This window comes from Falco punctatus (assembly GCF_963210335.1).
Source record: "Falco punctatus genome assembly, chromosome: 7".
NCBI lineage: Eukaryota > Metazoa > Chordata > Aves > Falconiformes > Falconidae > Falco > Falco punctatus.
The window spans coordinates 58,421,588-58,449,587 of record NC_137587.1 but is presented as its reverse complement, the minus strand read 5'-3'; the positions used below and the strand labels follow the sequence as shown (position 1 = coordinate 58,449,587).

The following is a 28,000-nucleotide window of genomic DNA, read 5'->3' as shown; positions in this document are numbered from 1 at the left end:
CTTGTTCCTGTTGATAAGAGCTGGATATTCAAGTACTCCATTTCTGTTGTCTGCTTTTTGCAACATGAGACACTCTACTGTAGCTACAAACTTTCTCAGCTCAGAAAGGCTCCACTAGAATTATAATTGTTTCCATAAATCAACGCGCTGGAGAGATGGTGTGTATGTGCTTATGCGTGCGCGTGCATGTGTGTGTGTTGAGCCTGTTGTTCAGTCCTTTTCGATAAATACCTTTGCTGACCTCACTTGGAAGCAATTAGAATTTAACCAGTCAGCTGTCAGTTGAATACACGAACAAAAATAAAAGGAGCCTTGCATTGTATCGTGTCCAATGGTCATCAGAGGGAGCTATGTACATAGTTTATACTTTAAATCTCCAAGAATCCACTTTCTAAAAACATATATTCTGCAGTGTGTGGGTAGAATTGCTTTGCATGCTAGCTAGTGTTTCTGTGCTTTGATTTAGGTCAGTATGTTTCTGTCCTTAAAAAATTCTTCTCTTTTGTACTCACACCCTTATCTCAGTTTGCTTGCAAATCTCTTCTGCAGTTTGGTGGATTCGTGGTCTGCTCAGTGCCTTTCTGATGGATATGTGAAACATGTGGGTCCATTATGTACTGTGGAGAAGGGTGCGCTGTGGCCATTATAGATCACGCAGTATATTTTTAGATCATGGACTTGAAAAGAAGAATTAACTGCGCTGAGATTTTTCTTTCATCAGCCACTAGGTGAAAATGAGAATGTATTTTGGAAATTTCAAACCTTTATCAGCATGTAGGAAAAATTACTGCTAGAGCACAGCTTTCCTTAGCCTACATTGTTATTACTTCTTGAAACTCACAACACAAGGAAAAGTGGCAGCAATGCAAGAAACCCCCTTATACTGCATACCAACCAACGGGTGACCAGCAGGCTTCAAATACCATCAAAATAATGTGTAGATATACCTAGTGTTCTCCTTCTGTATGCTTATTTCCATCTTCGGCACCAGTCTGCTATCCAAAGTCCGCGTGCCATTTCACACTTAAATTCTGTTGAGATTCTGGTCAATGTATTTGTAAAAAATACTGAAGCTTAAGTTTTCTGTTGTGCCTTCTCCTGTTTGATTTCCACGTTGTTGATGTGAATACACCTCAGACCCTTTAGTAAATAATGGTAACAAGGAAAGTTTGGAATTAATCCACATACTAAGAATAGTTTACTTACCTTTAGTTGTCTGCACTTGATAGTATAATGCAGTTTATCGTTCCTTGCTATTATCCCACCCCCACTCCTTCCTCTCTGTAGAAATGGGAAACAGTTACTTCTTAAAAATGAAGTAAACTGTGGAGGCAGTTAAGCTGGAACTGTAGAGGCAGCTAAAAATCATGGGGCGTACAGATGTGCCACCTTGTGGTAGGGGGGGGCTCAGCAAATTGCGGGTTTTCGCTGGAGTGATCCAAAATGAGCATAAAGGTGTATGGCACCAGGCAACCTTGTATTACTCAGGCTTTCCTATGCGCAAAAACAGAATGAGGCATTTCCTTCCTTCACATCCTCCACTCCCTTCTCGGTGCTCACTGGAATTAATCCCATTTGTCACTTGCTTTGCATTCTGGTTTTTTTTCCTTTTTTTTTTTTTAAACAGTTTTCACTCGAAGTCCGAAGTCAATCAACTTTTTATGTCATTATCTCCATTTCAGCATATTAGGCTGTTCCGCAGATTCTGTGGCTTAGCCTAATTTTCTTAGTTCAGCAAAAGGCTTAATATATGCACCTTTACCACAAGAAAAGTATGGTGCTTAGGGCTTTCACAGGCTGGATGCCTGAAGTAGGCACACAAAGAAGTGGCTGTCATTGAGTTAACCCTTGTAAACTGTGATTACAGCTATTTCCAGTTTGACTTGTATCTTGTCAGCCCATGACCACCACGCTGACAAGAAGCGGGGACTGAAGTGATTTATCCCAGTTGGGGTTTCTGCCAGTACATATGCTGGATTTATCAGTATGTTCTCTGATCCATTCCACAGTCTGAATTCAGAATGATAGCAATGAAAAAAATTTGTGGCATTCAAAAGGCTTATCTGTTGCGTATTATAAAGAAAGCAATCGAGGATAAAAGGTAATCTGTCTTTTACTCGGCAAAGCAGGATGCAAGTGAAAATGTTTTTGTAAATATCCTGCATCTTTTATGTGCAATACCAACTTTCACTTTCGGATCCACGCTGGTTTTAATTTTTCTTTTTCCTTACTAACTTATGGTTTCTGACAGTTGGTAACAGGAGGAAAAATACATACCTGAGGTTTTGTTTCCAGAAAGTTGGAGCTACTCGTGGTCCAGGCAGAGGCATGTATTTCTCTTGGCTCTGAAAAAATAAATCACTTGCTGTAAGTGTGGTTTGTAAGTGGTACTTAGTTCAGATCTTCATGAAGTTTTGTATTTAGAACAGATGAAAAGCAGTTTAAAGAAGGCACTAGCTCTAAGTTTAGTCACTGAACAATGCAGTTAATCTTTAATTACTGCTGATAACATTCATATCCTCACATTTTCTAATTATAGAAAAACTTCTTTCCACAATGCTTTAACTGCAGTTTTATTTGATCATGGTTTTATGTCTTGATATAGAAGTTCAATTGCATACTTTTTCGTGAAAGGATGCCATCTTGATTACAAGTCTGGATTCATTGCATAAATCCCTGATCCCTTGAATCGTCCAACCTACTTGAGTTTAAACCAAACATAACTAGTATCTCTCTCAAACTGAACTGGTTTAGTTTTATGGGAAATTTAGCTCGACTGGCACTTCTTCCTCTATCTTCTTACAAATGGGCATGCCCAGGGCTTTGGAAATGCAGTCACAAGCAAGTCCTTAAGGTTACATAGAAATTGTCCACCTAAAATGCCTAGCGATTCTTGCATTTCTTTAGCGAGGTTGTATTTAAAGGAATGTGTTAAGGTATCAAGCCCACACGAAACATGAAAACATGCAAAATGCACGTGCTGTAAACCATCCTTTTTAACATTTAAGCCTGCCCCCTTTACGTTAACCTGTGCATTGGTTCCTGCTTCCTAGCTGGCAGCAGTCCGTTGTCCACAGTGCGCACACTATAAAGAAAAAAGTGGAAATGAATTGCAAGCACTTTGCTTCCGATTATGAAGGTTGTACATGGGCCTCCATTTCAAATGGAAACAGCTTAATAAAGTCTATTCCCTTTTCCCTCATATAGGAAATTACTTTTTGTCTTTTTAGATTAAAACATAACTGTAGGGATCCATGCTTTCCTCATCTCCAGGCTGGCTGTTTGTAATATGTACAGCCTAGGTTTGGCATTGGGTCATGAATGCAACATTTTTTAAAAAAACTTCCAGCTTACCCTCAGGGCAACACATACTTACTAAGAAGCTGTCATTCTGGTGCTCCTTGTTCCCCCATCCATTTAAAAAGTGCTTTAGAACACCTTCCAGAACTTTCAGAATTTAAGACCGTAGAAGATAAAAATCTCTGTATCAGACTGTAAAACTAAGATGTTGGGTTTTAATGCCCTGCAGCAATAGTTAAAATGGGATTGGAAAGTCCTACGGAAAAAAATTCTGCAGATATGAAGTGCTAAAAGTTCTTATGTTTAAATCCTTATCCTTAGTTCCCTGGTCTCAGAAATCCAGATTAGATCAAGGTTAACTTTTGCTACATGCAAAAGATACAAGAAAAGTGCTTCTGTTTGTGCAAATGTTTCGTCAACACTGATATCTGAAAAGCACTGCAACATGCATACAAAATAAACTTGTTTAACAAAGCAGTAAAATCAAGAGAGATTGAGAATATGACATTTCAGTTTGGATTTATCTTTTCAGGTTTTAAACTTAAGTGTAACTTTAAGATTACAAAGGATAATTATGAATCCTTTGTCTGGCTATAAGAATGTCTTTTTGGTTTTCATAACTGGTATGTGTTATAAAAATCATGTTGAAAAGATGACAATAAATTTTTCCTAGCAATTTTCAAAACCGATCCCTTAAACATTATTCATTTCTTTGTTTCCTTGTATTCATCCACATCATATTGAGCTGATTTAAATCTACAGGAAAATTAGAATGGGATGCAATAGATATTAAAACCAAAACAAATTAACAAAAAACCCAACCCAAACTATCAAATAGTTGACAACTATACAACATCTTCCTTTTTTCTTTGTTAATTAGCTACAGGAAATGTATTTTTTATGTAGCTCATTTTAGGGAAATCAAAGGCTGGGAATACCTTAGCTCAGTCAGTAGTACAAGGTAAAGCCATCCAGGCTCTTTTCACTAGGACAATGGACTATCATGACACTGAGTTTTGAAGGAGATGGAACAACAAAATGTGATAGTAGTCTGATGTGTTCCTTCCTTTCTGGATGGAGTTGGCACAGTATATGGTTATGATAGGTCTCCTTGTTATTCATAGCGTGATAACCCTCAGCTTCAGGGAGTCCTACTTGTGATGACATCTGGACACTCAGATTGTGCTTATCATAACCTAAGATGTTGTCACAGAATTGAATTGTAACAGTACATTTTCAGTGGAGATATGAAAAATACAGAACTGATATGAAAAAATACTGAAGTTTATCTTGCCAGGTATGAAGTTCAGAGGTTTTTCTCAGAAGTGAATCCATATGTTTGTATTAAGATTTTACCAAAATACTTACCATGTAGTTCTTTCTTCTGCTTGATCTTAAATATATTCTTTTTTTAAATTTTAAAAAAAAGTGTATATCTCTTCATGTACACAGATGGTTGGATAAGAATAAACCTTAAGACCTAGAGTTGTGGAACATTGCTGAAGTATCTTCCTAAAAACTCGCATAAAACTATTGTTCTTATGACTTCACATGTAATACTTAAATTTTACCTTAGTAACAATAAATACTAAAACAAGCTATTCATGTTTGGCTTTTAACTCAGATTGTAGCTTTACATAGATATGAATATTGCATATAGATCAAGACTGGATTATGCAGGTTACTTCTGTCGTTTTTTTCTTAAGTGGTCAAACAAGCTAGCCATTTTTAACACCACATAGGTCCATATATAGTGTAACTATTACTATATTTGATCATTAAAAGTTTTATGGACCATATAAAAATAATTTATCAGTAATATCTACAGGAAGAATAAAGCTTTGTTGCCTTGATAGTATGTACTCATTATTACACTGTCTATCTGCTACTCTTAATCTTTGAAAACAATTTTAGTTCCTCCTAATTGGAGTCCACCAAAAGGCAGATTGGAGGACAGTTTTCAGCCTTTTTTTTTTTTTAATAGTTTTAAAACTGTGACTTCATTGACCTGCTAATACTACCTGTATACCTCATGAGAATGGAAAATTATCCTCATGTTCAAATATTTTTTTATATCTGTAGTTAATGGAAAAGAACTACACTGTGCAAATGATATGGTCCTCTTTGATTTGCACCACAAGTTACACTCCTTGATTAAACCACAATAAAGCTGAAATTGTTAGAGACTTCCAGTAACTACACATCTAGTTAAATGACAGTGCACTAAGCACTGCATTTTGTGATGTAAAGATGCTACCAGTTAAAGGCAGGAAGAAAAGACTGTTAAAAGGATCAGAAAGCATGTACAGCAAGTATAGTGGCACATGACTTAACATCTTACAAGAGATCTATACCTGTATGTAATGAAAGGACTTGCGGTATCACTTAGCAGTAGGTAACCTTACATGCCTATGTGTTAAGGCAGTCTGTAACTCATCTGAGAGTGAGCTGGCTTTGCAAGAAGAGAGAACGACTGGTCAGAATTTGGGGGAAATGCTTTGGGTAGTAATTACGAGATTTGGGTTGGGCACTCCCAGGAATGTGCAGAGGAAAAGAGAGGCCAGCACTGAAGAGGCTAAGTTCAGACAGGAACTGGGGAAATGCCAGGAAGGGACAGGGACCGAAGTGTGGAGGTTCTGAGTCAGTAGACAAGGAAAATAAATCGGGAGCATTTCCAAAATCCTCAAGTGAAATGGAGCTTTAGAGAAGCAATTTCTTCAGCTGCCCATGGGCCTACATTGCAAATCTTTTGATGTGGCCCAAAATATTAGGTGCCTCTGTGTGCTTACAGCTGCCCTCTACAGCTCTGAGTTTCTCCAATTAAATAGGCATGATAGATCCAATACGTACTGCCCCTATTGCATGCTGTAGGTGTAAAGGTGTTCCTGTAATGGAATTTTAAAAACCTAGACTCACACATATACACACTCTACATTGAAACATCATTAGTGCTGTAAAGTAAAATATTCAAAAGGTATAAAATGCTAGTTATCCATCTTGTGCATGAAATCAGGGAGGGAACTTGTGAAGAAAAAAAATATGATAAAAAAAATAGTCTGTATCATAGTACATACTCATAGACACCACCAAATCAATGTGACCAAAGTAAGCTCTTGGCATCTCTGTATATACTTCAGCAAGTCCAGGATTTCACCTGATATTTAACGTAGATTTCTTCTTTATGGTTCTATGTTATTTGCAAGTGTCCTGAGTCTTGAGACTTAACTAGACATTTTTTTCAGTGACTTGCTCTTTCCTATGCAATGTAGACAATAAAGCACTTTGGTACAGTCAGTACAAATGCAAAATAACAAAACATGAGACTGTCTGTGGCAGAAATGCTACTGGATTACTACTGTATATTTAATACTTGATTTTAGGAAACAGCTGGAGTAAGACCTTTCCTAAACTTCGGCTAATTATATGGCCTATTATTACATGTGTTCTAAAAGCAAAATAATGTGGGGGGAAAAGCATCCTGTTCCCCTGCAAAGCTGTGCTGTTTGCAGAGAGTTAAAAACTCACCAGTAGATTCAGAACAAGAGCAATTCTCTGTAATGATTGCGTTATTTATTACTCATTTGTCAGAGACAGGGACACCACTTAGTCACAAAAATGTAAGGCTTTCCAGCTGTTTACCATTTGAATGGTAGATAAGCATTTGCTGAACTGAGAGAATCTAATGAAAGCCTGTCTTTACTAGAGAATCTGTGTTAGTAATCGGTTTATGGAGTGAGCTCCACCACATTTCCTCACTTTTTCCATTCCCTCACTTACTGATAATGAAGTCCATGATATCCTACTTTAAATCTGTGTAAATTCAGGCCAGAATAGTCATTTGATAATCTAGTAAGGGTGTGAAGGGGGGATGCAAAGTGCTAGGGATCTGAGTGCAATTCACCGTATCAAGTGGAGGGTGAGAACAAGCATGTCAGCATCATTCCTGAGGCATCTAGTGTGGGCAGGCATGGACCGGTGAGACAGTTTTTCTAATTATAAAAAGAAGAAAAGAAACTGTCAAAATATCTTTGCACTCGAAGTAGCAGGAAAAACTCAGACTGTCAAAACTGCAATTTCTTTAAGAACTCCTGCAAGAGAGTTAGGCAAGACTGGACGCTATTGATTTCAAACCGACTGTAATTTAAATATGCCTAGACTGAGGATTACCAGATAGCTTGTATTGCAAGTGAATAGCACCATCCTGCTCCTTTGTACATGTAGTTCTGTAGATTGAAGGAATGATCCTTTCTATCAGTGAACAGCTGTACTTCCAAGAGTTTAAATGTCTCCCACTGCAGCTGTTGCCGTGTTAGATGGTTGTTTGCCTGGCTTGTGGCATCAGCAAGGTTTGAATTTTGTCAGCAACTGATGAAGGTCAGGCTTTGAAACAGATCTTAATCGAAATTGGTGTTATTCTGATCTGCCTCTTTACTCCTGTCTTACCTTGCTTATCATAATTACCATGAAAATAATTTCTACCCTTTTAACATTAATTCCATTTGCTAGTTTTTTCCACTTACTTTTGACAAAGGCTGCCCATTGCAACGAAAGTATTCTCCACCCAAACCTAAATATTACTGTTATGTGAGGCTGGAATGCAGAACATTTGGGATGTGATGGAGAGAAAGGGGGGGGGGGGAGAAAAGCTAGGACGATGGGATCTGTGTATTTTTTTTTAATCCTATAATAGAGGAGAGGAAACTTGATTCCCTGATAGGGATTTGTCTAGTGTAGCAGTAATTTCTTGTTATCAGCTTTTTATGAAATTGGGTTGAGTGCATCTGCAGTATCTGTCTAGTTTGTATCTCTTGCATCTCTGTTGGCTCTGCCATACTTGACAGCATGTTACTGCAAGAGACCTTTTCTGTAGTAGAAAACTTTTTTTGAGCTAACTTTGTCAGCAGAATATATGAATACAACCCTTTTGCTTCAAGGACGTAAACAGTACAAATTACCTTGCCTTGTACATCATGGGTGGAAAACTGTGGTATGTGTGTGAAAAGAATTTTGAGGAATAGCTGATTCTAAGAATGCTTGTTATTTACTTAGGCAGTAGAAATAATGTGATTTTGGAGACTGTTGGCCACAGTAAATCATATAGTAAGTCCATCAAACAATTCATAAATTACTAATACCCTGAAAATTGCTTTTCAGAGAATGGTTTGGGTTGAGAAGGGACCTTAAATACCATCTAGCTCCAACCCCCCACCAGGGGCAGGGACCCCTCCCACCAGCCCAGGTTGCTCCCAGCCCCGTCCAGCCTGGCCTTGGGCACTGCCAGGGATGGGGCATCCACAGCTGCTCTGGGCAGCCTGGGCCAGCACCTTGCCACCCTCACAGGGAAGAAGGTTATCATATCTATTCATATCTAGAAGATTTTCATGTCTATTCCATAAGTACACCAGGTTGATTTTTCCTGATACTTTCTAAATGAAAAATAAAACAATAAACCCCCCCCCCAAAACAAGCAAAAACCCTACCTCAAACTCCTCTTTTCCCCCAGAAACAAAAGTTTTAGTAACAACTTTTTGCACAGTGAGTAGGTGGATCAGCTTCAGTGCTGAAGTTACTGTGCTAAGGTACAGAACATGGCAGTCAACCGAACAAGGTTTGGGGTTTTTTTGTGGGTTTTTTTGTTTTTGTTTTGTTTTTATCTAGTTGACTGAAAACCACAGAATAAGATGATATAAATACTTAAGAAAAGTTACTGAAAAGCTTTTTTAAAGAATTTTGACAAGCAGTTTTTTGCTAGTTAACCACATTTCAATAAAATTCCTCCCTGAAGATCATGCTGTTGTTTACTTGTTTGTTTCATAGCATTGTTAGATGTGAACAATGCGTTGGCAGTATCTGGTATGAATTCTTGGTCTCTAAAAAGTCTCTGATGAATAGTTTATCAGATTTAACATGTATTCTTTAATCTTGAGTTACAGATTATTATTTCTGGTCAAGTAAATGGGCTGTGCCCTTCCTGATTGTTCCTGTTGGTGACTAAAACTTTTTATATCTTCTGATTGAGAAGCCTGTGAAAGAAAAGACATCTCTTTCAATGTATCCTAAAATCTAGGGGCTTGTTCCAGTTCTTAGACTCTTCTATGAGGACTTTGAGGTTTTATCAGTAATCCCCAATATCAACATGATTTTGATAGCCATTACTTAATCAGCAATAATATCCCTGTTACAGGAGTCTCTGGTTGTACAGCTGTCAGAAAAAAAAAAAGGGAAAAAAAAATGTAAAGAGAGATCACTTCTGTACACACAAAAGTTGAGGTAAGGTTACATGAGCAATGTTAATTCTGGTATTTCACAAGTTCAGAGTGCTTGACTTCACAGTCTTGGTTTTCTTCTGATATTGGAGTTGATAGTTATAACTGATGGGCACAGTTTGTAGTGTGAGGAGGAGAAAGTGTAGGATCACAAAACTTTTACAGAAACCCTAAAGATATCATTTATTCCATTACACATATTTTGCTCTGTGGAAATAGTGTTTCTTAGGCCTCCAGAGAGGGGTGTTTGCAATGTCAAGTCAAGGTACTTCTGCCTTTTTCTTCAATGTAAAGAATTTTACTTAATATTCTTCTAATCATCTCTGTAATAGTTACAGGCACCAGTATCTCAAAACATAGGAGAGGATGTCTCAAAGAATAGAACTTTGATCCACCACCAGTCTTTCAACATCCACAAAGACTGCCTCTGATGTGGGTTTTTGTCTGAGTACGCAGACTTGGTAAACTTTTTGCATGAAAGTCATAATGGGTGTCCTCAAGTATCCCAAGGGGGCTGTTAATGTGCAAGCAGGTGCTGGCATGTGGAAGAGAATGGAGAACCAGCTATGTGAAGAGGGAAATTAGGAGCATTAAAAGCAGTGGAAACGAAGAAATAATGGAAAAAATCTGGGGGACTCCCAGAAAGAGGGAGAGAGGTGTGTGACCTGGGGAGGAACAGAAATAGGGGACCCCCAGAGACAAGGTCTAGTGTCCTGGTGTAATTTTAAGAAGGTGCTCTCTTCTTCTGTCTGATGCTTTTTCAAACCGTATCTAAAAGAAATAACGTTACATGGCAAATCAAATGTGTGTTAGGCTGTACTGCATGGAATCTTTCATTTCTAAGTTTTTGGTGAATATAATGAATATGCAATATATTTTGGCTTTGGTAATCTGCAGTGAAGGGATGGAGTAATTACTATACCATGTGGTGACAAAGCTTTGTTCACACAAAGAATAAGATACTGATACCCAAAAGTGTTCATGAATAGTAGAAATAAGATATTTCTTCTGCCTCTATATATGGTGTGCTATTTCAAGCCAGGTTTTGCAGGCCTGATTGTGTGACCTATGCTTTTCCTGCTTGAAGTTACTCTCAGCTGAAGCAAAATGATCTGGTGTGACTGGGACAGCAGTGATTACAGTTGGTGCTGAGCAGGGCCAACCTGGGAGGTTGGTAGATAAGTGGGATAAGGTAGGTAAGTGAGAAAGACATCCTTCTTTTTTTTAGTTATTGTTATAATCTTTATTTTCCCTACCAAAGTGAAGAAATCCATTCTTCTCTGTGCTTGTCGAAGGAGACTGCCACCCTCATCAGTGGTCTCTGGTTCCTGGCCTGGATGTAAATGTGCAGGGGAAAAAAATACAGCTTCAGTAGGGCCACACTGATTGTAGCAGAAGCTGTGGCATGGAGGATTGGTCCTGCAATTTCCTTTGTGATTTGTGATCCCTTTTGCTTTGTGAATGGAAATGTTGCTTTTATCTAATGCACAAAAAGAAGGAGCTAGTCTGCTCTGTGAAACAGTACCGTTAAGTTACACTGGCCTGCATTTAGCACAAAAAGAGCTCGCGTCAGGATTGGTGTGAAAAGAAGTCTTCCATTTAGTGGCTTTCTGGAGTTGAAGATAGCGAATTTTTTATTTTTTTTTTTTGAAACTTCTTATCATGCTTCCAGGCCAGTAAACCAAAGTGGTATTCCTGTAAAATGCTGAGGTCTAAATGTAAATTAGTCCTTTTTTTCTTTCTCCCCGCGCGCGCTCCCCCCCCCCCCCCCCCCCGCCCCAGTTTATTTCTTGTGGATTACTGAGCAAAACTGAAAATACCAAATTTTCTTTGTGTTAGCATTGGCTGGTGCACCCAATTGTAAGATAATGGTGCATTGGAGTATTATCAAAATAGGTGTCTGAAGAACTAGGTTGTTTCATGTTTCTTAGGGATTTTTTTGGGAAAAAAGAGAGTTCTGGTTTTAAGTGTTCTTCAGTTCCTACCCCACCCTTCTAAAAGATACGTATGCTCTCCCTCTTCAGTTTTGAGAAATACCCCCAGGGCATCCTTTTTATTTGAATTGATTTTCTGGTTGTTTATCTTTTTCAATCTGGTCATGAAAAGCACATCTGGTTCCTATTTTAATCAGTATTCCAGAGGGAGCAACATCATATTATAGAAGGCTAACAATGCTAAAATAATAATCCATAATGATGCAACTTCTGGTAATTTAAAACTGTTTTATCCACTGTTTGTAGAAGTGTGTTAATGATGTAGGCCAACTGATCTCTTTGTAGATTAAACTCACCCTGGGTCCTAATAACAGAGGAATATATCTGACATCCGCATAGGCGAACCCTTCGAACTGTCAGGAATTCCTGGGTTTTTTTCTGAAGTGTTTGAGCATTTTAGTACTTATGCAAAGTGCAATAACTGACTGTTGTGGCAACTAGAGTAATCAGTTGACAAAGATTGAGTAAAGCAGCCCCAGCACTAGTTTACATGTAGACTTGTTCTGCCTCTTATTTAATGCAGTTCTGTCTCTAGAGGTGGTAGGGTTGGAGGTTTTTGCCTTGTTTTTCTTTACTTTGTTACTTGATTCACTATTTGGCATATATGATAAGCCTGCCAGAAAGCAACAGTGGTTATTTTATTACAAAACTGTGTGCTAGCAGCTAAACCGAGCCCTGCCATTTCAAATAGGTTGCCAAACAACCTTCAAGCGGTAGGACTTGTTTTCTGTATTTCTTGTCTCTGTTTGAGCCAGCAACAAAGAGGAGAGGCTGCTATCATTTCTCTGACTAATGCATCCATACGTACCTTAGCAATTACATAAAACTGAAACATGAGATCCCTGCAGTTTTCACATGAGTTTGCAACAGTCCAGTGAAACAGCAGGCTCCGATACCTTACGTGACAAGGCGAGGCCTGGTTGAAGTGTGGACCTATCTCGATTACATTCGTATTTGCTTTGCCACTTACTTTAAAGTCTATCCATTCTGGTACCAACTCCAGATTAGACTTCCAGAACATTGCGGAACAACCTGAAGAAGCTCTCCTTTAGAAATAACTGAGAGGTGGGAAGAACACACTCTTACTTATTGAGAAAGCTCTGATAACAGAGTACTCAATCTAAACCTTTCATTCACCCTTCAAATTACTTCTGGAACTGTCACTTTAATATATACCTGCTTCTCCCTTGACTCTGGTTCAGCAAAGTTTCTCACTGAAGCAGGATGTAGCATATTCTAAATTGGAAGGTCAAATTTAATACCAGTTTGATCAAATTGGGAGTGACATTCTTGGCAGGATGACAGTGTTATACATTAATTATATTAGAGACTAAACTTCCAAGTGAAAGTTTGAGTTCATGACCTCTACGTTTTCCTGCTCTAACCTGGTTTTAGGAAAAATTAAAGCCTGAAATAAAAAGAAAAATTAAAATTAAAAAAACACTTTTTAGACAGGATTGGTTATGTCTTTGAGGACTGTAACTGCAGTCGCTGTTAGCAGAGTTCTCCTCAAGGTCTGTGTTCTTGGTAGCAGAGCATGAAGGAGGTACAGAGATTAAAGTCGGCAGTAGGGTTCTCTAGTTCTGTAAGTACTCCTCTTAATTTGTTTTATTAGTTTGCTTTCCTATCTTGAGACAACTGATTAATGGATTAATGTCTTGGCACTTCGTTGATTTCATTTTTTGGAGGAAAATAAGCTATTTCTCTTGCAGCTCTAAAGAACTAAATTATATAGAACATCAGAGCAAAGCAATGTGAATTTTAGAGGAGCTAAGCTTTTGAAATGCTGTGTCTGAACTTCTGTAAATAATCTGTGCTTGGGGTCAGAATATCAGGTCAGGGATATCCAATGACTACACATTAGAGCAGGGGATCCACAATATCTCTCATCACTAAAGCTTTTGGTTTGCATTTTTAAATAAGCCAGGAACAAGTGCAGGGTATATATAGTATTGCAGCCCTATGTCAGCAGAAGAAATGTCTTGAATAGCTTTGTTCCATCATCTTGAAACATGGAGTTAGTTAAACTGGTGACATGTTATATTTTCAATTACCTATTTACAAGAGAGAACCTCCATAAGATTGTCAAGTGCTATTCACTGCTCTCATTTGAACTGATGCTTTATTCTTGGTAGACGTGGATGCATTTCAGTGGTAGATAAATGGAAATATTACTACCTGCTACATGCAGAAGTACTTTGGAACCTTCATCATGTTGTGGAGCTATTATATTTCTCTGCCAAATGTTATAAAAAACTAAAGAAATAACTTTGCTTAGGGGAAAATTATAGAATTGAAAAGAATGGAAAGATGGAAGATTCTCTTAAATGTTACTTTGGTGAACTGGATTTTATTATTTGTTTGACTTCTACTCCTATTTTGACACTATATAATTTCAGAATTTCAGCTGTAGTTTATAAACCAGTCTGATCTTTAGAATGTTCCATTTTGAAAGGACTCTCATGAGTCAAAAAATACTTTTGTTTCTACTGAAGAAGTGGTGTCTGTCTGGTACTTTTAGATTTCCCTGGTAGCCAGTTTCAAGCTGTGGGTGCTGAAACAATTTCCAGCCTGGGATGCTTTTCAGGTCATAGATGGTGTGCACTTGGCTAATGTTTCTGGTGTTGAAATTATATCCTGAATACAAACCAAATTTGTCTTTCCAGATGTTTGTTTAATTTCTGTATCCTTAAGGTCTTCAAGTACCTTCCTCTGGTATTTTTCTCATACGTATCAAAATTTAACTTCTAGCTGAGTTGTATAAATGCTTTCAGGATACTTGGGGATAACTGTGTAAATAACAAAAAAGAAAAAAAGCTTCCCAATATGTAAATGTATGATTTCTGAAACTTGACGCTTTTCTTCAGAAAAACGTTTATGAACTCCATACCAAGAGTCATATATGCAAGGAGCAGTCGTTCTGAAGAAATAACAGAGAAAGTCCTTGTAATGTGGGCTCATAGCTGGGGAAACTGCGGTATAAAGGAGAGGTGTACGTTTTCCAAGGGTATGAAATGAGGTAGCCATAGATCTTGGAGTTAAGTTCAGGAGTTTCCTTACTGCAGGAGTTTTCAGAATGAGAGCAACCGCTTAAGCTGTATCTTGGAGTGTGTGTTTCACTTTCTTATTTTCCCCTTGTCATCATAATTTTCCCTTTTTTGTACTATTATGAAAGATCATATATGTTCAGTTTTATACGTACATGTATTTAGGAATAGTATGTGTGTTGTCAAATAAAACATTCCCAGAATGGATAAAGGCTCAGTAAATGGTAGGTCATGGAACTTCCGTGACTTTTGAGAACTACCTTTCTGCCCAGCCCACCCCCCAATATATTGCTCAGCCAGCTGCAGCTCAAGCATGTATCTCTCCCCTTGACCTCAGTATCAGAACAGATGCTCTTTTTGCCAGATTTTATCAGAACACTTCCCCTCCCTTTCCCACTAAAAATCATTAGCTCTACCTGTTTTGGAAGATGCTACTGTACTGTTTATGCAAAACAGTTCAATTTTTCCTTTGGCTCAAGAAACAGCTGGTTTGCTAAAATTGTCCTTTCCGTGTGCATAGTGCCAATGTGGAATTTTGCTGAATAAAGGAGTAAAGATGCAGGGTGGGTAGGAGGGAGGCTGAAAGAAATGTTTGGCATGAACTCACTTTCTTCAGGTAGTTAGTCAAGCAAGGTAATAAGTTTTAATAAATCTACGATAGAATGAGATTTAAGTGTAGTTTATAAAATAAAATTCCTAATTTATTTTTTCAGTGGGCAAACTATTTATGAATCAGTGGCATAATGCAGCCTTTAGAGTTTCATTTTATGCAGTTACACACCATTAGTTTTCTCTCACTTTCCCACTAAAAGGTAAGATGATACCGGACCATATAATTCCTCAGTTCTGGAACAGAAAACCCACCTGACTTCAATGATTGTGCTTAAAAACTGATGGTACGATAAAGTCACTCTATTTAACATCCAATATTATAAGATAAGAATATTAAGAGCAGCTTTATTGTACAAAATGAAAGCAGATAAATTATCTCTGCTTTATGAAAGCTTTACACATTCTAGAAACAGATGCCTTTTCAAGCCAATACAAAATTCCTAGATATTAGCTTTTCAAAGAGTAACAGCTGTCAGAAATCAATCCCTCTCGATTAACTACTCTTGGAATAGGCCAGATTTGTTTTAAAATTAAACACTATCACAGAATGAGTTTCTAAAATCAATGTATTGTTTTCATGCTTAGTCTAAGGAAATTAAAGTTAATTCTGAATTCATTGTATAATTTATCCCGTATTTCATAATATGGGAAATCTTTTGTAACCTAAGTTTAAAATGTCGCTTTTGTCTTCTCTCGCAAAAGACTGTTATGCAGCTTTTCTGTTTAATTTTTTCTAGTTGTTTTAATCTGTTCACAGGAATGACAAATGATTTAGGGCTGGTATGGATTCAGTAAGTTGTATTGCTTGCCAGGATAAATCATTCTGGCACCTTCTTGAAGAGATGAGTCAGTTTGGAGTTTGACCTAGTCTTTTTTTTTTTTTTAATTGCAAACAGATAAATGTGTACATTAAATATTTGGAGATAAAGTTTCAAATTGTAGGAGGGTGCCTGATGTCATAGAGCTGGACTCCTGCTAGATCCTCTGCCACATGCCTGTGTGTGCATGCAATTCCCTGCCCAACTGCACCTGTTGAAGCTTTTTGCTATTTTGAGAAGACATTTGTGTGTGTGGCAACTCGTCTGCTTTTTAAATGGAGATGCATTTCTAGTGCCCTCTGGGCAGCAGTAACCAGTGTATTCAAGGACTCGGAGCATGGCACTTTCCCAGTCCTGATTAAATTTAACAAAATAATAAAAAGTCAATTATTCTTCTTTGCTGCTGTTACTGCAGTTTTAGACCAAAAAATTTTGGGAATTCAGATGTTCTGTTATAAATTGGTATAGTTTAGTGAGCAGTACTAGAGATAAGGAGCAAAGCTCAAATGATTTCTTATTCATAACCCTCATTTTAGACATTCATTTTTATTAACCAAAACTGGCTTTCTGTGGTTTAGGTGATAAAAAGCAAGATGCAGTTTTGCATGGGGGGGGAAAAAAAAGGTGATCTGTCGTTTATTGTCCATCTTTTGAAGAATTGCAGTTCTAACTTTCAATTTAGAAGCAGCAATAACTGCACTAATGAAGCTGCTAATTGTTACAGCCAGAGATACTATCATTTGCAGGAATGTAAATCTTTGCTGATTAGCTTTATTATAATGCTTTTCCTTTACTGTGACACTGAAGACAAGTACAATCAAAGTTTTAACACCTAATGCTATTTTCAAGCATGAGACCGAAATAGATATAAAAGTACATGTTATCTTTGCTCAATGTTGATTTCTGTATTCAAAAATTAATTACATATAAACTTAAGTGCCAGACCCTCAAAATAATATGAATAAATTTGTAGCGTTCAAGTCGAATGTATCCTAAGAACGCATATTTTTAATAAACTCTTCCTCTGATGGTGATCTAAAAGCACTGTTTGCTGTATAAGTGGCAATAATTAATTAACGAAGGATTAAGATTTACCAGCCATGTTCTGGTATTCAAGCAGACAGGAACAAAAAAAAGAAAAGTGGGCTTTCCATTACTGTGAAAGAGAAAATGATCTAGAAGACCAAATTTTCCAGACGTTACATAAACACTTTGAGGAAAGAAACAGTTCTAGGTAGTTTTAGGTATTTACACTGACTAAAAAAGATACACCTCAGAAAGATCTGAGTTCTGCCTACAGCACTGGTACTTTTCTGCTTCCATCTTCAAAAATCGGGGAATGTATTAAAAGTGTTACCAGGTCCTCATCACCTGATAGTTGTTCATTCAAAAATACCGTAATAATTAGAACCAGAATCTTAGCTCCTTCCTCTTTCTAATCCTCAAATAGCCTCAGAGAATAGAAAGGCCTTAGATTGTTTCATCATTTATTGAAAAAATGGAAGTAAGCTGAATTCCTAAAGCCTCTTGGAAGTTGCTCTTTTCTATCAAAAGTGTCTTGAAATCTGAATGGCAGTAATGGGGGACAGAATTTCTGTACCTGTGTTTTGGGGTGGGGTTTTTTTGCATGCATGCGAATTTGAATGACCAAGGTATCACTAACCATTTTTTTGAGACTCATGTATAAAAAAAGTTTGCCACCATATTAAAAATACATCAGCTTTTTCTTGTCAATACTGCTTCTGTTGTTAGTCACGGGGTTACATGCAGTATTTAATCAGACAGAAAGAATATACATATTTCTACTCCTGTTACTATTCTACCATGCAAAAATATGCAAAGCACTTTATATGGATTGTTTGGTGACCAATAAAAAAAAGACAGCAAATTTATTTTCATGGTGGACTGAGTCCACTTCTATGCCCTAAAATCTGCTGCTCTAGATGATTGAAATATTTTGCTAGTATCTCCCCAGCTGAAAATAGAGGGTTTTTTCTTTCAGCATGGAAATACTGCTGAGAAAGGTTCTGGAAACATTCATCCACCATGTAATCTCTCTGTCAGTGCTCACACTACTAGTGGAATTACCTAGATATGCGTGCAACTGCCATTTGCCTTATCTCATAAAAGGGGCAGGGGGGATGGGACCCGTCACAATTGGGTCATACTTTTTTTACAAGGTAATTATAAATAAAGCCTCACTTTCAACTGTTAATAATCTTTCATTTCTTACTTTGATCTGTGGGTGTTTCATGGCATGCTACTACAATGACAGCATAGATACTCTGATTTTTAAATCAAAATAATAAAAAACATTTTTAAGGGATAAATGCTTTCATTTAAGCTGGAAAAACCCCAGCAAATTAAAAACTTATATAGTACAATTTGTGCACGCTACCAAAGCAGGCTCGGAGTTCATTCTAAATTTCTGCATGCTAAGCATCTGGCTGCATTGGAGAGGTAATGCAGAACCCATCCACACCTTAATGATTACTAAAAAGTAAATATGAGATAATCTGGCTCTACTTCATTTTAATTGAAAAAATTTGGATTCAGGGTTTGGGATAAAATTGTACCTAGACAATATGGTGTGTCACCTCACTTCTGAATATGTTCTGTATAACCTGATTAGGTGCTCATCTTGAGCAGTTTGCTCATGTGGCTTTTCCTCTGCACACCTTCAATTTGTAAGTCTATGTTCTAAATCAGTTCTTTGTAGATATGAGAGATTTTCAACAAATTCCTCTGAAAATTTATTGTAGCAAATGTGATATTGTTTCCAGCTGTTTATACCCAGAACTGATATTAAATACTGGAAGATAATGCAACCAGATCACTCTTTCTATCAGACTTTGACACTAGGTCATCAGAATTAATAACATTCAAAATGTATCTCAGATTGAAGCTGGAAAAGCCAGTCGGAGATCTCAACCAGCAGCAGATGTTAAAGCCAAGCTCCGATCCAATTACTACCTTACGCTGCAGAAGAGGAAGAATATTCTGGAGGCAAGACATGGTGTTTGACTTTCTGGGTGGCCTGTTTGTCTTCTCTTTAACTGATCTATTCTGAATATTACTCAAGATGCTTTCAGGTCATTCAGCCAGCAACACAACATTTCATTCTTTCCCACCGCATATTAAGATACTGGTGAGATAGGATGTCGGCAAGATATTGAGAAAGACAGTATCTGAGCTAATCCCATCACGTTTGTTTTAAGTTCTTACTGTTACTGCTGTATTTTGTTAGGACATAATATAGCCATTTGGTAGGTTTCCATACTGTTTCCTAATTGTGTACAGGAGATTACACTAAAGGTGAGATAACAGTAATACTACTGAAAGTACATGAACTTCCAATTGCTCGTTCTCCAGAAGCAGATGATTCAAAGTAGTAGATGCTAACTATGAACGTTATATGCACTTCTAGATATTGCTGATATTTCTGGTGTGATGAAAGCATTGACAGGCACTAGTATGTGGCTACTTAGATACTCGTTCATGAGGTAAGGAGTATATATTGTTCATGTGATATAATTTGCTTATATGCAGCATATAATTTGCAATGGTCTCTGAAGACTTCCAGGAACCTTGTTCCTGAAACCACTCTCCACTTGGGAGCAGTGCAGTCGCTATGCCACTGTGATGTGGCCTATCTAAAATAACCTAGCGTGACAGGTTACCCACACTTGCTTGAGAGGCAGAATTATTTTTTCAAGGATCAAGGTGATCACTTAAATCCAGGTGGTTTTTATGAATTCATTATGTCTTGTACAATAAAATTTGGCTTCTAAGAAACAAAGTAATTAGGGGTGGGGGGGCAGTGGTGATTGAAGGAAAAAGGGAATAAATCCTTCTACTGATAGCAACAGTGTTGGTTCTGTAGAAGCAGTAGTCTGGGCAGCAGGGCTAGCAGCAAGAAGATATATTGTCATAGCTGGCTTGCCCCGCAACATTTTAACATTATTTGATTGTTCTTACCTGCATGCCAGGTAACACTTGACCATGTCTGTACACTTTGGGCGACAGACTAGTTTGTCGTTCTAAGTGGCCTTTGTTTTCAGCATAATGCATTTCTGTATAATTTAGTCTCTGGTTTTCCTAGATAATTGTGGATGTCCAATGTTTTGTTGAAAGAACATCTGTGTAAAGCTAATGGTCCCAATGAAGGAATAGTTTTCTTAGGAACAGGTCTAGGTGAATCCTGAATTTTCTTGTGGATCACAGCTGCCCTTCTGATCCAGGGTTTTTTGCTCATTCTGTCTCTTTTCCTTCCACTAGTGCTACTGAGAAGAGTAGACTTTAAATTGCTATATACTAACCGTGTCTTAGAGTGAATAGCTACTGAGAAACGCTGTTTACTTGAACTTCTAAGCTATTTGTTTTGCTTAAGGACTGAGTTCAGTGAGGTGTCATTGCTTTATTTAAAGACTGAGATATGTGAGGTGCACTTTAACAGTTGTGCATCTTGGTATCTTGGTCTGCAGAGAAGTTCATTTTTTTACAGTAATTTATACAAAGTTAGGGAGAACAGCTGATCTTCATCTGGCTAAATAGCGCTGTAAAATCATGCCTTGGAAAAATATAGTCTAACATTAAAATATTTGACAAAACTGCTATTAAAAGTTTTGGTTATAGTGTAAGAACTTAAAAATATTGAATCCAGAAAATAGACATTCTTATCCAGTAGTTTGGGAAGATTAAATGAGCAGAATCGGGAAAAGGAACCTCAGTTCCTTCTGCCAGAGGACATTTTGGGAGAACAGCTTTCTGTTTGCAAAATGTCTTAATATACAGAAGTCTCCAGCTGTCTGTTGCAAGGTTTTATATGTTACGAGAAGTTCTCTGATTATTTCCTAATTTTAAAGCAAATGAGACTAGCGTTTTATCAGATTAAAAGAAAATAGAAATATTCTGTTCTTCATACAATACTGTTAAGCATGAAAGGGTACTGTGGATGCTAAATTTTAAAAAGTTTCAAAGATTACTGAACTACTCGGAAGAAACTCGTACAGAGCTATTAGAGTGACTACCTCTGGTTCCTGAGCCACAAAATGCTTGTGGCCAAGAGAGATTTCTGTGGAAATATCACTATGTGCTTGCCACGTTCTTAGTCTTCCTTAGGCATCTGATGTTGGTCAGAGCTGGAAGTGGGATAGTGCGTTCTATGTACCTTTGGTCTGACCGAGTACAGCTATTCTTGTATTTTTCTGTTATAACAGGAAACAATCCAGATATGTCTTATTTTTTTTCTACTGAGAGAAGTCAGATTTTCAAGTATAGTAAAGCAGATGTAGCATTTAGAGCTCTAGTGATTTTTAGTCATACAAGCTCGCGATATGTTCATTTTAACTTTTGAAGTTTTTTTCATCCAGTGATGAGCAGAAAACCTAATCTATAGATTCTGTGTTCAAATAAGGAACTGATAGGAAATCTTCTTGAGTTTTAAATTATCTAATTCCATTTGTAGGCAGAGCCTGCACACCTTAGCTCCACAGGTTTGCTTAGAAAGCCATCTTTCTCTCATTTTTTCCCTTCAAGATTTTGAGAAGATTCGGAGAAATTAAGGGATATCTGATGGTTGTTGAAGTTGTTCTTTTGCACTGGTGTCAGAATGATGGGTTGGTCACATTTTGAAATATCCTTCTACCGTTGACCTCTTCTTGAACATAAAATTTTGAACGTTCAGCCTCTGTCTGACATCTTGCTTTGTGGTTTATTTACCCTGCACTTAATCCCTTCCGTACTGAATTTCTTTCCCTTTAATCTCTCTTGGGTCACCAATCCTTTCTTCTTTTAACAAATCCATTTTTCTCTGATGCTCAGACAACCAGTAATGTAGATAATTTCAAACTGGAGAAGCAGGTGACATGATGTTTGCACCGTGTCTAATTTTGAGTCATTTACACAGTGAGGAAAGAGGATAAACTGTTCATCTCTCTTTGATGACAAAATAAAAGCTTGTGGATCAAAATGTGATACAACAGGTTCTCCTCCTCAGAAACTTTACCTCATGTCTCTGGACCAGGATGGCGATAGAACTGCTCCTATAATGATCTCCTGTTTCTTGCTTTGAAATTGGAAAATTTTGAAAAGTATTGTCATGATTCTTGTATATCTGCAAAAGAAAGCTTCAAAAGTTAGAAGTGGCAGCACTTCATACAGCAATGTTGTTCTCCGTTCAGGTGATCAGAGGCAGCGTTTCCCATTTTAACGAGAAAGGTTGGTCTAGTTTTTTCCATGTTGACTGTAAAAAGCTTAACAAATTTGAGATACTAAATTAGATTTATTGCAGCAGTTAACAGAATCATTATTTTTAATGATCTATTTTTTAATTTTAGTTGTATTTATTTAATATGTTTACTTAGCTCATCAATGCTACTGTTTTCAAATTATTTATACTTGGAAAGCAAGAAGTAAAACATGGTGCACCTCCACACCCAGCCTGATGATAGTAGACTATGGCCAGTAATGATGCAGCAAAACAGATTACAGTTTATTTTACAAGGCTGTTATGCAAAACGAACCAGCTGCTTTTGAACACCAAGAGGATGCAGATACTTCATGTGACAAGAATAGTTTAAAATATCCAAAGCTACTTTTGAAGTTTTCTTTAAGAAACGGCCTTGTGAGTAGTGGCTAGTCTCTTTACTTACTATTGTCTACGAGATAACTGGCTAGGTGTATTAAGTATCTGTTTAAGGCAGCATGCTTTAAAATTGACCAGCTGTAATTTTTTACTTTCTGTTCAGAAAGGCTTTTGTCATCCTAAAGAGCATTTAGTAACATATTTCACTATGCAAACCCACTTTTTCCTTCTCCGTTCACTCCGCTTCTTTCTCCTTGTTAGAACCGAGGCCTGTTGAAGAGAAGGCACTAATTCTTCAGCGCTAAGGGAGAAATCAGATAAAACGAAAGCCTGCGCAGCTCTTCTCTGTAGGATGACATGTTGTAAAAACACAACTGTATTCTGAAAAGTGACTGTAGAGATGGCATCTTGGGAGTGAGTGGGGGAAGGTTATGTTTATTATCTGTTAATGACTTCCAGATCAAGTTTGCTCAGTTTGCAAGTAAAAAAAAAAAACAACCCCTTTTTTTAACTGCCTTCCCTGCAGACTCAATTTGGGATTTAAAAATCATGCTGTGCTAATTTTAATCCAAGTATTACGGTCAGCAATAAAAAGGTTCTTCAGGGTATACTGTGCCTTTAGTTAAACTGTCCATCAGTGGATTGTAAATGAATGTTAATTCTCTTGATGAGAAGCTTGTCAAAATCAGGATTTGTCTAGTCTTGGTTATTCTTGATTAAGTCTTCTTTAAGTTTTATTAATTCTTTTTAATCACTTATGTCTGTTTAAATGGTTTCTGGACTTACCTACAGAGAAATGTAAAAGGAAGAGGAATTAACCTCAGAGCTATTATTTTTGTGTTGCTCATAAGGATTGATGGGTGAGGTCATATGAGTTATAAAAAAAAGTCCTGTTGACGTACTGACCATCTTGTTAAGTTTGTTTCTCAAGAGTTTGAGCACCTAGTGTTCATGTGTAACACAAATGAGAAAAGCTTGTGGGAAGAAGCAGGATTTTAATTAAACCAAATGATGTAATTTGGAAAATGTCAGCTTTCAGACAGGCAGGCCCTACTTTAGATCCAATTGTAATCATAATATTGACAGAGACAGCAATTCAGGAGATGTTGAGATGTGTTTAGGTGTGGCCTCTGATGGCACGTTTATGGCAGTGTCACTGAGCTTGGTGGTCACAGTGAAGGAAGAAGGGGTATCAGTAGTAATCCTGTGCTCCTTTCTGTTCTGACAGATGAGCAGCGATGCACATTCTACTCTGGTCTTGTCAACAAAGCCCTCTTTAAGTAGGCTTATCAGGCTGCAGGGCTCAGCTGTGTTCCAAGGTGTGACTTTTCCACGGCTGTTCTCTCTAGGCTGGCAAACTGGCTGGATACTGCCTCTCCCTGTCTCACTGAGCCTGGGACATTGGGATCCTTTGAGGATCAAGGTAGAAGAAGAAAGTGTTCGTGGTCTTTGGTATCCTTTCCTCCTTTCCGATCATCTGGCACCATTTTTGACGACAGTAGCTTTTCTTTAGCCTCATCTTGTTGGTTACCAATCCTGTTCCACTCTGCCCAGTTTCTTTTTTCCAGGGAGAACCCTACTGCACAGCAGGACAGCACTGCAGGGATTTGAGATCACTTCTGGTTTTAATAAGCAGCACAACTTCTGCCCTCAGTAACCCATCAGGGGAGCTCTCCATCTTCTCTGTTCCTGGTGTGAGGGTGTTTCCTCCTCAGACGTACCCTGCACCAGTGACATCTAAATTTGTTATTTCTGTTTATCAGCCTTTCCAGGCCCTTTTCCACCTGCCTGCTGCTGCACCTTTCCATAGCAGTATTTTTTCATGCCTGTCACTTCTGCATACAGGGGTAGACTGTCGTACAGCACACCTAAGTTATTCCCAGATAGCATATGTCTGAACACCACATTGTGAGAAAGGTTAGATTATAATTCAGTTTGAGTCAGGACATTACTTTATCCATTTTCTTTCTTAAGTTCACATCTTGGGACTAAAGTGTTTCTATGTTCATTGGTGTCAGCATGTCCTGAGCTATGTCTGTAAAACAACTCTTTTCAATATCTTAAATTGGTTTTATTGCTGAGATGTGACCACACACATCTCTGCAGAGGCAATGACCACTTAAATGGTGGGCCAAGGGAAGAATTGCTGTGAGGCAATCAAAATTATTTTCTTCGTTGGTGATTAGACCTGCTCCAGGAAGAGTTTACTGCAACAAGGATGTGGCCGAAGAATTTCTCCACTTCACATCTCTGCAGTACAGCTATGTGGAGCTGCATTATGCTTTCCTGAAGCTCTGTGCTCAAATACAATGCCTCATTCTCATTCCTTGAATCACTGCTTTGCTAAGAGAACTCTTGGACAGACTTTGAAATTATTATTGAGCTTCTGGAAGGGAGTACTGTCTCCTCAGTTACGGTGTAAAAAGGACAAGTGAAAAAAGGGAAGAGTTACTTTCCAGTAACTATGGATTTTATATATGTCACTGTCACGGATCTTTCTTTTTCTACAAGTCTCTCCTAAATGCTTCTGAAACCGTGAAGAACTGAGATTCCTATGACTGTGCATATAGCAGGGCTTGGAAAAAGGTGGATGACTACACAATCTGTGTGCAAAAAGAAAGCTCATGAGATGCAGGCTCCTGGAGATGTTTGCCCCCAAACCAGCATATCTCAGTGTTAAGCAACCTTTCTTCCCACGTGTATTCTAACATCTTTCTAAGAATTCAGATTAACTGACCTGGAAGTGCTTGATACCTCTTTCCCCCTTTTGCTAATTTTCAGCAGTCTGGAACGTTATTCTCACACGTATTCTTCTTGTGAATATATGAAGTGTTTTGAAGCCCTATGGGATAATTGTCGTTGCCGGAAAACTTTTTTTGAATGGTGTTTGTCTGCCAGCATCAGAACTTGAGTAGGTTATTTCATCTTGGCTTTCATTTCAGTTCTATTTTAGCAGTTCTTTGTCTTCAACTCCATAATCTTCTCTGTGCGCTGAGCTGCAGTGTTCAAAGACTTTTATTGAAATAAAATTCTTCACTTTGTGGTTCTTATTCGATGATGTTATTTCTCATTTTAGGAGCTTTTGTATTTCTTTAAGGCAAATGAGGCATGTTAGTGGTTATTTGTAATTCCTTTTTGTTCAGTGGATTTCCTGTTATGCAAAAATGTAAAGCTCTTCTCACTGTTCTTCCAAACTTTTGTTTTCCTGTCTTGATAGTTTTGTACATCTGTGTCTACTTTACAACCTGTGGCTAAGATGTACTTGCCCAGTTAAGATCTGGCTTTGTCTTCATGGATGCCTGACAACTTACTGTAAAACTGCAAGTTAGAACTTTTGCTTGTTTGTTCCAAGACCTTCGAGAAGTGAGCAGCTTTCTATACTAGCTGTTCTGAATGGACATCAGGGCACCAGAGATGTCTCTAAAAAATTCAGCATGTCATGCTTATGTGCTCCATTTGTCCACTAATGGTTTTACTCATTTGCTACTGTAAAAAAAATTACAGGGGGAGCTTTGTTGAACGTAAGGCTTGCACTTGGACAACATGTGTGCGCTGCGTAAAGTGTAACGTTTCTGTGTGGTGCACAGGCGAAATCCCATCAGCATGTGCCCCATTCAAATGGCAAAAAGTTGAATAGGCACATACCTGCATTTTAGGGCTTTATTTTTTTCACTTCAGTAGGCAGGCAGGGTGGGGACAGGTGGGCAGAAAGACGTCAGTCTTGTGGAACCGGGTATTTACTCTGTACTTCCTACCACTCTAGGAATATAGGATTAGTAATAGTAGTCTTAAAAACATCCAAGACAAGCAGAGCTAAGGACTTGTGGTTTATTGCTAGTGTTAGTAAGATGTTGTCTAGTTTCCAATGAATCAACAAATCTTTACATTCCCAATAATGTACTTTAATCTTTTAAGGCACAGAAAGTGGATTAAATAACCTTCTTGGCACCGTTTTTCATGAACTGATTCATCTGTAGTGAAATCTCTTTGCGTAGCAATTTGGGAAAAAAATGTGGAAAATGTAGTAAGGGGAGATCTGGTTTATTAACATTTCACTGAAAGTGTGATGTGTATCCTACAGTATCAAGAAGATGCTACATGATGAGAAGGGATGTCAGAAAAACAGGAAGACAGCAATATTTTTGTATTGCCAGAAAGTGAAACTGTACGATCTTTACATATTTGTTAGCCGAGGATACAATTTGCAGAGATCTGCTTGAAGATAGGAAATATATGGCAGGTGAAGATTGTGAATGTAGAAGTGATATGCTAAAGGAATTCAAAATCTTGAGGTTTGCTTTACATACTTCTGACATTAAAAGGAGCATACTATAGGTAGCTCGCTAACAAAAGCCATGTTTCAGTTCATATTTATGAACTGTGCTACTAAAATGCTCTACAGAGCAGAGTTACCAACATAGTGGCAGTACCAGAATATAGAAGATTATGGAGAGAAAACAACAATACATGTAACTGGAGAAAATAAGCTGCAAAACAAGGGGATTTTTCTCAACTGATCTGCAGTTTGAGGGATTTTAGGTGGTGTTTGGGTTCTTTTTTTACAAAAGTACACAAATTCAGACATACATGTAATCTTTAACTTTGTGTAGATTATATTGACAGTGGATTTGAGTAGTGCTGCATTTATGCTGGACTTTTCCTTTTATAACCTGTATTTGTGCGGGGTTGGTTTTACAAGTTTTATATGATTTTTTTTTTTTTTTTAACTCTCCTTCCTACCGTATTTTACCACTTTCAATGTTCACAAAAGGAAGATGCTTTAGCCTTATATAAGAATTAATCAGATTAAGGTAAGAATGTGATTGTAGTAAATTACAGTTTAAAATGGGATTCACTAGGTTCTTTCTTGATAAAACTTCATCACACACCTTGATTATTTTTAAAATGACTGTGCATAAAACACTACATTGATTTTAAAATTACTCGAGCTTGCTTGCAGGTATTTATATTCCATGCCAAGGACTTGGTCTTATCCCTATTGTAGTCTGCAGTTTTCCTGCTTGAAGTGGAGAATGGTCTCCCAAAACATTAGGTCATTGCCATCAGTCTTTGTCAGAAATTCTAATCCCTCCTTATATTGATATCACCATTATGTAGTACAGTACTTTGTTTTGGTGAAAAAAGTCTTAGTTTAAAAAAAGATTTTCTCCATAAATATTTTTTTAATATGTATGTAGAAGTTCCTAGTCTGTTCTGTTATTATTTTCAGACAGTTTGTTTGATAATATCCTTTATTGACATTTGTCAATTTGACATCTATTTGACATTTATTGACAAATGTCAATAAAGGATATTATCAGTTCAGATGCAGAATACAAGCATATGCTTTTTGGACCTTGGTGGACCAAGTCCTTTG

General features: G+C 37.6%; 1 protein-coding gene and 1 long non-coding RNA gene across 9 annotated transcripts in view; one reads left to right on the top strand and one right to left on the bottom strand.

Annotated features, from left to right (window-relative positions):
• The window catches only part of FGF7 (fibroblast growth factor 7), a 57,717-nt gene extending 29,830 nt beyond the window's left edge, over positions 1–27,887 (bottom strand). For all 6 annotated transcript variants that reach the window (XM_080394683.1, XM_080394687.1, XM_080394684.1 and 3 more), the window contains exon 1: positions 2–27,887. Coding sequence is in view for 2 of the 6 variants with exons in the window: in XM_080394682.1 (XP_080250808.1) it covers positions 2–66 (65 nt within the window). In the remaining 4 variants the exon portion in view is untranslated. The remainder of the gene's footprint in view (position 1) is intronic.
• The window catches only part of LOC308066847, a 125,277-nt gene that overhangs the window by 50,808 nt on the left and 46,469 nt on the right, over positions 1–28,000 (top strand). The window lies entirely within an intron of this gene.